This window comes from Humulus lupulus, chromosome 5, assembly GCF_963169125.1.
Source record: "Humulus lupulus chromosome 5, drHumLupu1.1, whole genome shotgun sequence".
NCBI classification, from domain to species: Eukaryota; Viridiplantae; Streptophyta; class Magnoliopsida; order Rosales; family Cannabaceae; genus Humulus; species Humulus lupulus.
This window is the reverse complement of record NC_084797.1, coordinates 14199722-14214770: the sequence shown is the minus strand read 5'-3', so window position 1 is coordinate 14214770 and position 15049 is coordinate 14199722. Positions and strand designations below refer to the sequence as shown.

The 15049-nt window shown below is 30.8% G+C and overlaps 1 protein-coding gene across 2 annotated transcripts; it reads right to left on the bottom strand.

The window, feature by feature from the left end:
• Positions 1–4896: 4896 nt before the first annotated feature.
• On the bottom strand, positions 4897–14246 carry LOC133834494 (protein DEFECTIVE IN MERISTEM SILENCING 3). 2 transcript variants are annotated; one of them, XM_062264125.1, is made up of 10 exons: positions 14094–14246; positions 13384–13527; positions 13093–13207; positions 12580–12814; positions 12148–12339; positions 11718–12038; positions 11234–11459; positions 7110–7367; positions 5744–6595; positions 4897–5663 (listed from the first exon to the last, which is right to left on the bottom strand). In XM_062264125.1, the coding sequence occupies exons 1-10, from the start codon at positions 14112–14114 to the stop codon at positions 5277–5279; spliced, it is 2751 nt and encodes a 916-aa protein (XP_062120109.1). In that variant the 5' UTR covers positions 14115–14246; the 3' UTR covers positions 4897–5276. The 2 variants fall into 2 exon arrangements, with proteins under 2 accessions (XP_062120109.1, XP_062120111.1); XM_062264127.1 differs by lacking the exons at positions 4897–5663; positions 5744–6595; positions 7110–7367 and adding an exon at positions 10697–11068.
• Between the last annotated feature and the right edge of the window lie 803 nt (positions 14247–15049).

The following is a 15049-nucleotide window of genomic DNA, read 5'->3' as shown; positions in this document are numbered from 1 at the left end:
ATCGTGAGGGTCTACAGGAACGTTAAACCATTTCTCTGATACCAAATGTAACGACCCAACATAAACTAAATAATTTACTACAAAATATTTATCGAAACTCATTTGAAAACAAACATGAATTAAATATCTTTTACAAAATATGCAACTCGAGATCTCGTTATTTAAAATAAATTGTTTCCTTACATGCATATCGTAGGTAAAATACAAGTTATTAAAACTTAACATATAGCCATGACTTGCAGATTTCTAAAACAATGCATACATAACAACCCCTTTGACCCCCAGGTCAACCAATCACGACATGCACATATCTGACCGAGCCTGCTCCAACTCATCGCCTCATCACTACACTTATGCCTTTACCTGCAACATAGAGTACCCGTGAGCTAACACCCAACAAGAAAAGCTATATAGGACACGATCCCCAAAGCCCAACAGTATAAAACATAAAGCATAAAACATAAAACGTAAAATATAAACAAAAACTAACTCATATCTTCACAACCTAAAACATAAACGACTCCTAGTCGATACCTTATCACACAAAGTTCCATAATCAATCATATTGTCAGTAACATAACCATGGTATAATGTAATCTATCAACCAAACCATAGCGTAAACATAGCGTAAAATAACATATCCTAGCGTAGCATATTCAATCCATAACAAGTATTACCGGTGTAAGTCCAGCCGTAAACCAGTGTTGATCTGGTTAGTTGTGCAACCGAGCACGAATTAACATAAGCATACATTTTTCGTAACGTATGCATGCAATTTATCGTAACATGAGCATGCATTTTCATATCGTAAGCATGACACGCAAACATACCACACATTCTTACATATTTCAGTCACACACAACATGCATCACTTATAACATAGCTCCTAACATAATTCATAACATGATTCATACCATAGTTCTTAACATAATTCACAACATAATTCGTAACAAAATTCCTAACATAATTCATAGTATAACTTATAACATAATTTGTAATATATCATACAAAGTTACCATACTTAAGTACGTCGAGCATACACCCTACGTGTAGGTGTCCACTCTTCTTACCTCAGGTCTAGTAGCGCTCCACACATATTAACACGTCCCTTCAAGTATCCTTAACAAGCTTATCATATCATATAACATCGGAAGCTTAAAACTCAAGCCAACCAAAACCATATTAAAAATACACCCCTATCCCTCTTAAAGATAACTCATACTCAAAATATTCTTAAGAAGGTCTTAAAACTCTATTGCATAAAACTCCAATCGAAAAAGGTACCAATTGTATTGAATAGGTGCGTCAAAATCTAAAAAAAAATATGCATTTCTGGGTAGATAGCGCGGTCGCGCCCACAGAGCGCTAGGGCTAACTAGCTGAGTAGCGCGGTTGTGCTAGTCCCCGAATAAAGAAATCACATATGTGATTTTAAACCTAGGTTTCAACCCCAAATCGCAATGTTTCGACCCCAATTCACCAAATAAGTTAACCTAGCATGTTTCTAACCCTTGAAACATATATAACCAATCCTAAACATATACTAAACATTCAAAATCCCATAAACAATTAAAACAATCTCAAAACTTCAAAACCTAGATCTGACAAAAACTTTAAACAGTAAGGTTTGAACATTTATAGATCAAACTCCAGCCACAGAAACTTAGATCATTGTCATCTAAGAGGTCTCCTAGCTCTTCTATAACTCAGATTGAAAATCTCTCCCAAAATCTTAGGCTTCAAGATTTAGATAAAGAACGAGAGAATTGTTCTTTGGTCTGTCTTCCTTTCGAATATTGCTAACTCAAATGTGTGAAAACTTCTTACAACATCTAAACCTATTCCATTTATTATTTAAGTATTCAATCTGATTTTAATCGTATAAAACCAAATTACATAACTACCCCAAACCTCTAACTTTTTCTTAATAATTACTTAAGACCCTTATTGTAATTTCCATCCAAAACTATTAGTTTTAACTTCTCATAATTACATTTTCTATCATAAAACTCATAATTCTACTTTGACCCCCATAGAACAACTTTTATCACACTTTGGCCCCTAATACTTGAAGAAACTACTGTGTGTGGATTGCTTAACGGAACACATACAATAAGCATACATCATAACTCATGCATATCATAGTTCATATAATTAAATACATAATATCATACAATTTACCATAATACTTTGACCTAAGCCAGATTACCAAAATACCCTTAAAATGCAAAGATGAATATTATATAAAAGATTAATGAGCTCAAATTCATAAATCACTTTATGAATTAACATTTACTAATAAAGTTAATGATACTTAAGGAAACAATAAATTATTAAATAGGTAAAATAGTGATCTTATCCATGATTTAATTATGAATCATTAATAAATGATTGAATTGTATGTAATGATTAAATCGATGGACAATTTTATCTTTAAAAAGTACTCTATAAATAAATGTCTATAATTACAAGAGTGTGCAATCTCATATTTTTAGTAGAATAATATTGATATTAATAAATTAATGTTATTATATTAAAGAGATTTAATTAATAATCTAAATTTATTGGAGCTTAAAATCATAGGTCCATAGGTCCCCAAGGTGGCTATATCAATACTAGTTAAGGTAAGAGTTGAACTCGAGATTAATTGGTGAAATGACATATTTGGAAGAAATTTGTTCTTCGGGGCAAATATGTAATTGAGATTAATTAATTGATTATTAATTTTTGAAATTAATATATTAAATAAATAATTATAATTTTTTAAATTATTATAAAATAGTAATTATAATTTTTGAAATTAATAAATAATAAAAATAATTATTTTTGAATTAATTAGTTTTTATTTATTTGAAATTGTGAAAAATAATCAATTTTTAGTTATTTTATCATTTTTAAATAAATATATTATTAGATAAACAAATAAATAAAATGTTTAAGACACATGCCCTGAAAGGAAATGTGTCACAAGCAAGTCACAGCAAAGTCCCAAGACTCAGTCTGAGATATTTTATTTATTTAATTAATTTAATAATTAAAATTGTTTAATTTTTTTAATTTTGAATTTAATCAATTATTATAACAATTAAAAATAAAATACTTTTCTAGAGTTTTAAAAAGAGACTAAGTGATTAAAATATTTAAGTTTTTTCACGGAGAGAAAATATATTGTATTTTTTCTCTAAGCCTGAAAACCAATCTCAGACCTAATTTCAAGATCTCATGGGTTGAGTACATCTTGCGAATCACTAAAAATTCTCATTGTTACTCTACGTGCCCACACACGTCTTAAGGTGTAAAGAACACTTTGGAAGATCATAGTCTGAGTACCTGCTAATTGCTTGGATTCGATGTTCGTTATTAAATACTAAAAGATTGCAATGACTCTTGATAGACTTCAATTGGTATGTTCTTATTCTTTGTATTTGTTTTGATTAATATATGTATATTAATGGATCCGTTATTTAAAATTTGTTAAAATATTTTTTTTGAAATCTCTCGTGCCCACCACCCCGTGCATTCCGCTGCGCACATGGTAAACTTGTTACCAACAAAGATTACATTGGGCTACATTTGATTTGATTTATCAAGCCATAATTCAATTGGTTGCTTAATTATTTTAACATGATTGCATAATGAAATTAGTTTAGTTGCTTTTAGAAGGTTGCTTATGTTGCTTTACCATGATGATAAGAAATTCGACAGGTTTTAGATAGATCAATTTCTTGAAAGAAGTGAATCAAGTTTATTATCAATAATATTGTGTTCTATATTACAAAAAAGAAATCATGGTTGCAATCCATCGAAAATTGTATACCATATTAGCAATAAAAACACTTGGGAAATACCTGAACATATCAAAGTTGTGAAAATACACCTTCTATAAGGATGAATAAGAGTAGGTAGACCTAAGAAAAGAAGATGCAAAGATGCATGGGAAAATTACAAAACAACCAAAAAAGCAAAACAAATACAGGAGATGCGCTCAATATGGATATAGCAAAAGGACTTGCAGAAACCCTCTAAAGCGACATTAGATATTGACTTCATATTTGAATAAAAAAAGAAAGACGGATACAAATTCATTATTGATTTATTTTTTCAAAACAATATACATAATTGATTTGGTTGATATGAAAAATAGTTTTAATTCATTTCCTTAATCTTTTCCTTTGAAAATTAAAATGAATTGATATACAAAATCAATTTTGTTGACTAAAATAAATTTATTTGATTTACTTTATAACCTAACCAATCAAAATACAAATGTTAACTTAAACCAAAAGATAAGAAGAAACCTAATCAACCAAGTAACAAAACCAATGCTAAAATTTGAATACAAATGTTTAATTAAGTTTATTTGAGTTACTTTATATAGGATTGTTTAAGGAGTTTTATAAATTGGTTAACAAGTTGCTTTATGGATTGCTTAGGAGTTTCAATAGTTAGTTAATAGATCAAGTTGTTTTATGAATATTTAAGGAGTTTCAAGGGTTGTTATATTGGGTTGCTTTATGGGTTGATAAAAAGTTTTAAGGTTGATTTGGTTATTTTTTTAGGGAGCTTATCCAAATTGACATGGTTGCTTTATACTATTTCTTAACATATTGTTTTATGGGTTGCTTAACATGTTACTTTATTGATTTGCTTAAGAAGTTTTATCGATTGTTTATCAAGTAAGTTGTTTAAGAAATTTTAAGGATTCTTAACATGATAGCTATCTAGGGTTGCTTAACATGTTGTTTTATGTTGATTATGAGATTTATAGGTTGCTTAAAAATTTGTTTTATAGGTTGCTTAAGTAATTTTAAGAATAATTTGTTTTTCATGTAGTTTTTCCAATTTGACTTGGTTTTAACATGATTATTAGGTTGCTTTTACATTTTAATTTAAAAATTATCAAAGAAAGACATTAAATTGTTGAAAAATTATAATAAGAGTTGGACATGAAAAATAAAACAATAATAATACATCAATTTGACCAAGAAAAACTTTAATAAACTTACAAATTAAAATAAGATCTATAGTACAGTTAAAAAACTAAAAAAAAAAACTACTTAATCTTCTACCTAATTATCAATCTAAGAATTATCTTTGTCATCCTTTTGCCTTTTATCTTAGGTGGTGCCTTGCCAACTACCTAAGAATGACACAAATACTACGACCAATCCTATTAAATAATAAAGATTTCACACAACCAAACTATAAAAAAATAATAATAATAATTAGGATAAATGCACAAATAAATCAAAATAGATACATAAAATATTACATACCTATTTCCTATGAGAACTAAAAAGATCATGGAGCTTTGAAAATGCTTTGTCAAATCTAGAAAAGCCTTCATGAACATAATTCTTCAATGAAGACAATTCAGAAACAATAACCTTGTTGCTTGTTTCTAACCTTAGCAACTGAGCTTGCATTTGACTAAGTGAAAATTGAGGCATAGAAGGCATAACAGATGAAGAATCGCCAACTACAGACTGAGGAGGATTCTCCACAAAGTCATCATCTCTGAATGCATCAACTCCATGAGTAACTGTAGCAACTTCAGGCAAATCATTATCAACCTCAACAACATTCTTTTTTTTAGGAAAAAAATCCTCCAAATCAGTGTTTGCTCTCTCCTCAAAAGTAGGAGTTAAATTTCTCAATTTCAACTGCAAAAGAAAATGGGTCAATATATATTTATATATAAAATAACATTAAAAACATATATATATATAAATATATAAAATACCTCGGCAACCTTCAAAGATAACACCTCAGTCACTTGTAAGAATGAAGGTTGAATACTACATGACCAGTTGACAATGCGAGGAATTGAACCACAAGAGAGATGGCAATAACTCCCATTCAAGTATGGGCAACACTCATAAAACCATACTTGAAATGCGTATGGAAACCCAAGCAACCTATAAAAATGTTTTTCTTTTTTCTTTCCATCTTTTTTCCTGTCTTTTTGTTTTTTCTTTCCAACAATCCTGTTCTTCAAAGACTCAATAGTGTCCTTGAAAACTTCCTTGCCCCAAGGAAACTGAGAAAACGCACCACTATCTAAAATATTAAAGTCTTCTTTTGGGATAATATTAATGTCAGCAGAACTAAGCAAGAAATTTTGCAGAAAATGCATCAACGAAATCTTCAAAGCATCTTCATCATTTTGCCATCGTTCCTCATCAAAACATTCTTTAACCATTTTCTTGGTGATCTTAAGATGATCCTTAAAATATGTAGAACAAAAACCATTATCATTCTTAACATATTTTAACTTATCCATCGAGCCCACACATCGTAGGCCTGTGATCAATGCAAACTCCCCTATGCCGAAACGAAGCTCCATGCCATCTATACCAACCCAAATCTCAAGTGGGTTGGGTTGTTGCAACTCTCTAAGCAATAGATTATGGATAAGTTGATTTTGAATTTTGAACTCAGGCATAGTTAGGAACTGCCCAAAACACGAATTAGCAAAATCAGAAACTTGTTTCGTTGAAAGCTTCTCATGCAAAGCTCTAATGTGTGTATGTTTGATCACAGAAGAAATTTTTGATGAACAACGATTATTCGGAGGAATGAGGAACTTCATACCCTACAAAAATAATAAAAGAGCACACCAAATCAACAACTACCCAAAACAACTTAATAAATTCAAATAAAAATTAAACGAAAGCAACCAAAACAAATATGAAAGACAACCTAATCAACCATATAAGAGCAACCCCAGCAACCAACATATATATAAAAAGCAACTAACCAAAAACAACCTAAGCAACTCAAACAAACTTATCATTCCAATCAACCCTAACAAAATTTAAATTAAACAAATAGAATCATAATCACCCCAAGCAACCAAATTAAAGCTAACAAAGCAACCATGCAACCTAAACAACAAAAATACAATTTGAATTTAATAGCTGAAAGAAACCTAAGCAATACAAAAACCCATAAGCACTAAAACTTATAATAAACAAGCAGCCTAATCAACCCTACCAAAGAAGGCAATAAAACACTAAAAAATAACCTCAACAACCATTACTAAAATTTAAATAAATTTTTTAAGAAAAAAAAAACAGCATAATAAATTCAAACAATTGAAAATGTACCTTGGGAGGTGAATCTGAAGGTTCCTCGATAGTTAATGTACTCCTTTTGGCTATTTTGACTTTCTTAGCTTCATCTTGGCTACTTAAGGACCTCTTTTCCCCCCTTGCTTCAACAGAAGAACGAGCTGGACTTTTTAGTTTAGATTTAGGAGGAGGAGGAGAAATAGAATGGGATGGAGGAGATACTGAAGAAAATGGCGTATGAACTATGTTTCCCAGATCCCACTCTATGTCATAAGTCCCTACAGTAGCTACAATCTGCATTTAACCAATGTTGAAAATAAGATTATTTCACAAGAGTGGACAAGACAATGCAAGTATTTGACAGAAACATTCAAAAGTGGGAGTAAGCTTCTCACGATGGTAGATTTGCTTGGGCAGCCTAAATGTCTTATAAGTTTCTCTGATTTTTACAAAGTCCATTGATGATCATAGTCACTCACTATCATTCACCAATTAAGAACCAATGTTATTCACTATCAAATAATTACTTAAATGTACCTATGCATAAAATCTCAACCAAACAAACTTGAGACCTTTTAGCGAGTATCATTGTCAAATATTTTGACAAGGACTAACTCTTTGTCAATTATTTCCTTGATAAACTTAGGAACAACTATAGTTTTCCCAACTTTTGTGTAGCCTTAAAACACTAGTGAAATAACTGATATGCAACTTCAATATAAAAAACAACAACAACAATGAAGGGCGTGATAAGTAGCATAAGATAATTCCAATTTCAAGATGAATAAATTCTTTAACTAAGCCTTCTTGAACATCATCTTTAAATCTATGTTGTTTCTTAGTCCCTCTTTGCTAATTAAGCTAAAAATTAAACATTTCCTCAATGATTAATTCTTACCTAGACAAAGGATAAGGCGCATGGAGTACTTCTATATCACAAGTAAATAATTTCTTAATTCAAGAAACAGTAATTCTTAATTAAATTTTTACAGCTTATTAATTGTTGGGGAGAGTGAACTTATACTACCAATCTAGATATATTCTAGATGAAACTTACAATGTAAAGATCCAAAAAATGTAGGGAGAAAACAAGTGCAAACCGAAAAACAAAATCCAATCTATGACGAGAAGAAGAACACCACTTTGGAACTTCAATGTTGGGGGAGAAAACACTATAAGGCTCATACACGACGAGGAGTATTGCGGTCTAAATTATCTATTTCCTAGTTCACCATTAATACTTAGGGCATTTTCTAAGTGGGAAGAGAATCAGGAGTGAACAAGCATTTGAAATTCTCAAAGACAAATACTTTCTTGATGAATATTTTGGAAAAAAATTATGATAGTTAGAGAGTGAGAAAAAGAGTTTAAAAGTGTGATCAATGTTAAATAATCATTTTCATAGTTTAGGCAACATCGTTAGGACTAACATATGAATAACACATTTTTAAACACATATTTTTGGAGTCAAAGCACACATTAAATTCTCAGGGTTTTAACCGCCATATGAGTTGCGATACGTCGCCATCCTTCTGCCGTGTCTAAAATTCCATTAAACTCCAAATGATTCCAAAATTTTATGGTATGCCTGATATCTCATACCTACAACAAAATATCTTATTTTTACTACAACTTAAGTGAAATTTTAAGTTTTTTACGGCACCTTTTCGTAAGATTACTTATCCATTATATTTAACAAATATCAACATTAACTAGATGAATCTCTAATCTACTACTTCCAATCGCAAACTTTTGGAACTGCAGATGGACACTTTCCTATTACTTCCGCCATACCAGCAAAAGAAAATGATGATGCCCATATTTCTAAGTGCCCCTACGTCTTAATATCTGGCAGTTCCAAGGTATCACAACGAAAGAAGAAAAAAAAGTATCCTACATATCTAGGGAAAGAGATAGAAACCACTAGGAGAGCGAGGGAGTGAGAGAAAGAAGAAGAAGCAACCGAGAAAGTGAGAGGAAAAAAACCGAAGAAATTTCATAAAATCAAATGAGCATTTTGGGGTATTTTTTTTATAGCTAAGATTACTTGATTCTTCAACCCACTATTGCCCGTAACAGCTAAAAATCACCAAAAAGAAAAACCAAAAAACTCAAAACTTGTTACTACTACTACAGAACTTCCAACCCAATTCAAAAAGAAAAAAAATTCAGAAACTTGGAAAGAAAGAAAATTAAAAATAGGGATAGAAGTAAAAGGACTTCTGATCAATCTGTATAGAAGATGTGTGAGAAATTTCGAGCAAAATGTCAGGGAAGAACAGGAATTCAAAACGTCGGAGCTCGGAATTGGAGTGAGTGGGTATGACTTCGGCTTTCACGGTTAGGAAATCAAAACACAAGGGAAAGTGGAAAATGCAAAGACAAAAATGAGGAAGAAGAAAAGAAAGGGGCAAGTAGTTTAATAGGGAAACCGTAAAAATGAAAAAGAATATTATATTTTGACATAAAAATAAAAACAAAAGCAAAATATAAAAAAGGGAAAAAAGAAGTCCCCAATTTTTCTAAAAATATCACTGACGTCCAAAATTTTATTTTATTTTATATATCACTTTAAGTCTTCAAATTTCCTAAAGGTGTATCACATAGATTATATGATACCCAACTTATTATATAATTATTCCAAACTAAATTATTATTTTTTTTTTAAATTGCTCTTATAATTCATAAAAATTGTGTTTTTTATGAATTATAATAATGTAATAAATTCATTTTAATATTAGATAGTTTATTTAATGATGATATTTTATCATTTTACTGTTTAATTAATAATTTTTAGAATTAAGAGACAAGAATTTTAGGAAAAAAGAATTAGTTTTTTTTTTTGTTATAATAGAAAGTGATGTACTTAAAATTATAATCCATTGAACTAAAATATTAAAATTGTGTATTTTAATCATTTGGAATATTAATTTAATATATTAAAAAAAATTAAGAGATGCCTATATAGCTCTTTAGATGTTAACTTTTTTTTTATACATTATATATATGGTAATTAAAAAAAAATATTTTCTACATCAATATGATCAATTTTTGTATGAAAAATTGCATTAAATATTTATTAAAATTGATGATATATTGATTAAAAAAATAATTTGTTATAATTATTAGATTAAAATCAAAAAATTAATTTTTTTTTTTAGTAAATCAAAAAGTTAAAATTAATTTCCAAAACAACAATACAAAATCTCTACAATAATTTTATTTTTTATACTTTGTATACATTATTATTATATAAAATTCGGTCAGATTTGATTGGCACAGGAAAGAAGTAATCTAAAATTTTGCTTATTTCCTTTGATAAGAAAATGTTAAATCATGTATTTTTTTTTGTTAGATATGTTATAGTTAATGTCAGCTAAGTTCTCCATTAAAACAAGTAATTTGGTTTAGTGGGATAAATAGCTGAATAGGGATAAAATAACAGGAACACCATCTTCAATCCATTTGTTTATTATTGTTATTGTTTTTTTTTAAAAAAAAAAAAACTAATTGGTTAGTTTTATTGGAAAAACTACATATAACAAATAGATTACGAAAGACATCCGGAATCTAAAAAAGAAAATTTTCAAATACATTGAGCCAAATGTTACCACTTAATGATGTTATTTATCACCAAAAAAAAAGAAGGAAGATTTCATGCTGGTTGTGTTTGTATTCAATAGAAATTGTGCTTCTGGTGGATGATGAAAATGTTATAATACAGTAAAATTATCCACTAATCACTACCATTGCAGTGAAGCAGAAGCAAAACCCTACCACTACAGTAGAATCTAAACTGAGGAAGGAGAAAAAAAAACAAATCAATCTAACTTCACTGGAGAAAATGCAATCTCCCCTAAACCTATCATCATAGTTGGTCTGCTTTCACAAACATTCCAACAGAGGAGTTTGTCATTAGAAAACTTCCATATCTCCTATATTTATTCTTGAAGATACATTCATCTGGGGGTCAGTCTACTTTGCGTTGAATTTATCTGCCATTTATCACAAAAACTTACCATTAAAAACTAGTTTCTAAAGTATGGTTGAATTTTACCAAGTAAAAAGTGCATAGCTTTATTTATGCCTCTGTTTTCAGTGGTCTCAAACTGTCTTGGAAAATAAGGCGTAATAGCGAGAGGAAGAAGAATAAGAGTTACCTGAGATGCGTATGATGAACTTTCAGCAAGGAACTTAAGAAACTCTTGCTTCTTTCGATCGAATTTGAGCTTCGCATTGTCTAGTAAAGTCTGTTCTCTCTTAACATCTTCTGCCATCTTTTCCTTCTTCCATTTCAACTCCTTGATTTGCCTCTCGGCTCCAAGATAGCTTTCAGGTAGGCTCAAGGCCACCATTGACTTAGGGAATCTCACATTTACATCTTGCCTGCATCAAATAGGTTTAAAGCCCATAATGAAGCAAGCCATGGCTATGAAATCATGGTAATAATAACAACATGTAAATTGATTCTGGAATAAGAAGCAGCAAAGGCTGCTTTAATCAAACAATTACTAACATTTATGTAGGTGAAAATTTTATCACCAAACCAATCAAGTAGAGGTTTGAAGAGATCCATTCATACTGAGATTCAACAAAACATGTTCATGATTATTTCAATTCATAGCTGTTAACAGATGTTCTTACCGGTTTCCAAGGGAAAAGATTCCAGTAGCCTTGATTATTCCTCCATCTAAAGAAAGGGCTCCATCACTTATACAGGGGAGTGCATTTAGCATGTCCACCCTGGTTTTATATACTTGCAAACGAGAGAAAAGACTATAAAATAGGGTCTCCCTAAGGCCGTGACCACTGGCTGTAACATAAAACAAGTTTGTGCTATCCACACTTATCATATTTACAGCAAATCCAAGGAAGCCAGGTGGACACTCTCCATTAGGCAATCTTGGCTTTAGAAGATCAAGCCTCCTTTGAGGGTCATCAAGTACAAACTCACCAGCATATGGTCTGTGGAAATAAACAAGAAAGATTCATTTGAATAAGCAGCAAATATAATAAAGAAAGAATTAATACTAGCCAAGATTTCCTCAACAAAGGCAATGCTTAAGACTCATGCCTTAAATTTTCAAGACAAATAACAATAAATCGTCCTTCCAAAGCCCTCCCAATAGAAGCACCGATCCCATGAAGACCAGCGGTTTTATTTATGCAGCCTTCATTATCATATACTTCTAGAGCTTTGACACCTTCATTTGTCTTACAGACAATTGCCATCATAGTCTCCATTCCCAGATACTCTGAGAAAAGCCTACATTTCAAGTACAGAAAAAATGTCAAACATGGTAACACCTCAATGCTGTTCCTCTATCAGTCTAACACTTAGATAGTAACTACAAAGGATATTTATAGATATCCATCCAACTTTCATTTCCATCTTGTCAGTATTAGTAAAGTTACATAATAATAACCCTAATTTGAATTAAATCACTGATGTATGACTCTGAACTGAAAAGGAAGGTACAAATAAAAATTTGCATAGTCACTTTACCTGCTAAGGTTATCATCATCCACTTTTCCAAGTGTAGCAACAATACCCAGTACATCCTTGGTCATTGTAAGATTAGAGACCTGACTACCATGTCGAGCTTTCAGCAGGCATAAAATGCCTGCAGCAGATCTTTCATGCTGTAAAATCTGTCCACATATTTCATCCTCATTTTGAAGATGGGAACGGTCCTCAGTTTCAATCTTTGTTGCAGAAGAATGGTACTTGCCTAAAGAAACTGAAGGAAGCAAATTTCAGAATGGAAACTACAAGGATAAAAGAAAGTGACAATAAAGAATAGACATGTTTTTCAAAGGACCACCAAGTAAAAAAGGGTTGTGTACTGAACACCAATTATCAAATTATTTCTTTGGATTTCTAACTTGCAAGATCTTCACTCATAAATTATCTACCAGGCTAACCCTTAACAGTTGAGAAGCTGTTTGCGGTTTACACACACAATGCGAACACAGACCCTACAGACAAAATAAAACGGGTAGCGGATTACAGCCATACCTTGCAAATCAAGAATTGAGTCATCGAATTTGCTTTTCTGGGATTTCAAAAAATTTATGCTCTCCTCATGCTGCTTGATTTTCAAACCTATGATATGTAGATCATCTTGAAGTTTCTGCGAAGACAAGTCAATAGCAAAGTTATTGTGCAACTCATATCTAATCATAGTGCAACAAAACTTATGGCAAAAAAATAATGAATACAAATTCTCAGCCAACTTTTATTGCAAAGAAGGTAAACATAATCATAAAAATAGTAAATACAGATAATCAGAGACATTTTTGTCACAACCTTAGAGTATTGGATGATGGATTCTGCATGTGAAAAACTTCCATTACCGTCATCCTTAACAACAACTATATCCATTCCATTTGGATTTCCCTGCATAGATGCTGGTGGGTCTTGAGCAGCCAATGCATTTCCATAAAGAGAAGGCTGCAAGAACAAAGGATGTTAAAGTTTTCTCAAATATTCTTCATAAAACTATACTGACATAACCAAGAATATATATTTCTGAAAAAGAAAAAACCATGCAACAATTTCTACATTTTTTAACAAACCATTTCCCTCAAAAGAGCTTCTGTAAAAAAATGGTCAATAATCAAACATACTCTTTAACCAAAAGGGGGGCAAAACATGGTTGACTTGTTTGCAGAAAAACCTAGAGTTCAAGAGTATAGTATATCGAAGGAAAATTGAAATTCCTGGACAAGAATATGAGAATTAGGCTAAAACTCACAATTACAAAGGTATCCACACAAGATAAAGAAAACATAGAGAATCACAAACTTAACACCATTGAAGTGCATTTCATGAAAAATTGAAACAGTACTGAAACTAAAGGATAGAGAAGAACATGCATTGGACTAAATTTGGTACCCAAGCAAAAATTCAAAACAACTTAGGGAGATTAAAGGCCGAAGCCAAGCTTCGGATGATCTCTGTAGTTTTCTGCGGAGCCAAACAGAATTGAAGAGGGAAATTGTGAAGGGAATCATCACCTGGTTGTTAGGTTGAAACATGGCCGAGTTGACTCAGAGTGTGCTGTACCCACTCTCTCCTTCGTCTGAGATGAAATTTCACCACACCCGTCACCAAATATATTTATATTTATGGAATCAGAGAATCTTGATCAAAAAACATTTGGTAAAAGAAGGAAGTACGCCTTTTAATTTTTTTAAACGATTTATTATTGAAAATGACGGATTTTTTTATTTATTTAAGGTTTGGTAAAATATAAATAAAATAATGGAAATTTTTTTTAGTAGGTGCTTTAAAAAGAGACCTAAGGATTTTGTTATGCTATCTTACTTTATTTGTATGATTGTGTATATTGTAGTTATTTAGAACTTCTTATAAATTTTTAAAAAATTCTAAATAATTTACAGTGTCAAAAACTAGTTTAAAAATTTGTTATTGTAAACGTGACTAATTTTTTTATGCGCGTGAAAAATAACATGTTTAAACCTAGTTTTCGGCACTGTAAATTATTAGGAATTTTCTGAAAATGTACATGATGTTCTAAATAACTACAATATACACACTTGTAAAAAAAAAATTATGCCGAAAATAATTCACAAGTCAAAAATACAAAAAAAACTCCAATAATGGGGCTCTTTTTGAAGCCCCTAAGAGCATCAACAATGGAAGGGGGCTTAAGTTATCTAGTTATAACTTTTTTAATAAACTTAACCAATCAAAAACAAGAAAAAAAAATAAAAGTAACATTACTACTGCGGGCAACATAGGCAATTTTCTTTCAAAATAATTCCCTCTATCTTATTTACCTACTCCACCTCTAACAAGCATAAAAGAAAGCATTTCCCTAAAGCAACCCAGGTTGCTCTAATACTCCTAAAATAATAAAAGAAAGTAAAAATTACAAAATATGCTTTTGATTTTAATTCCCAACCAAATTTAATTTAAATTAAAAATGGAAAATCATTACGAAAAGAAA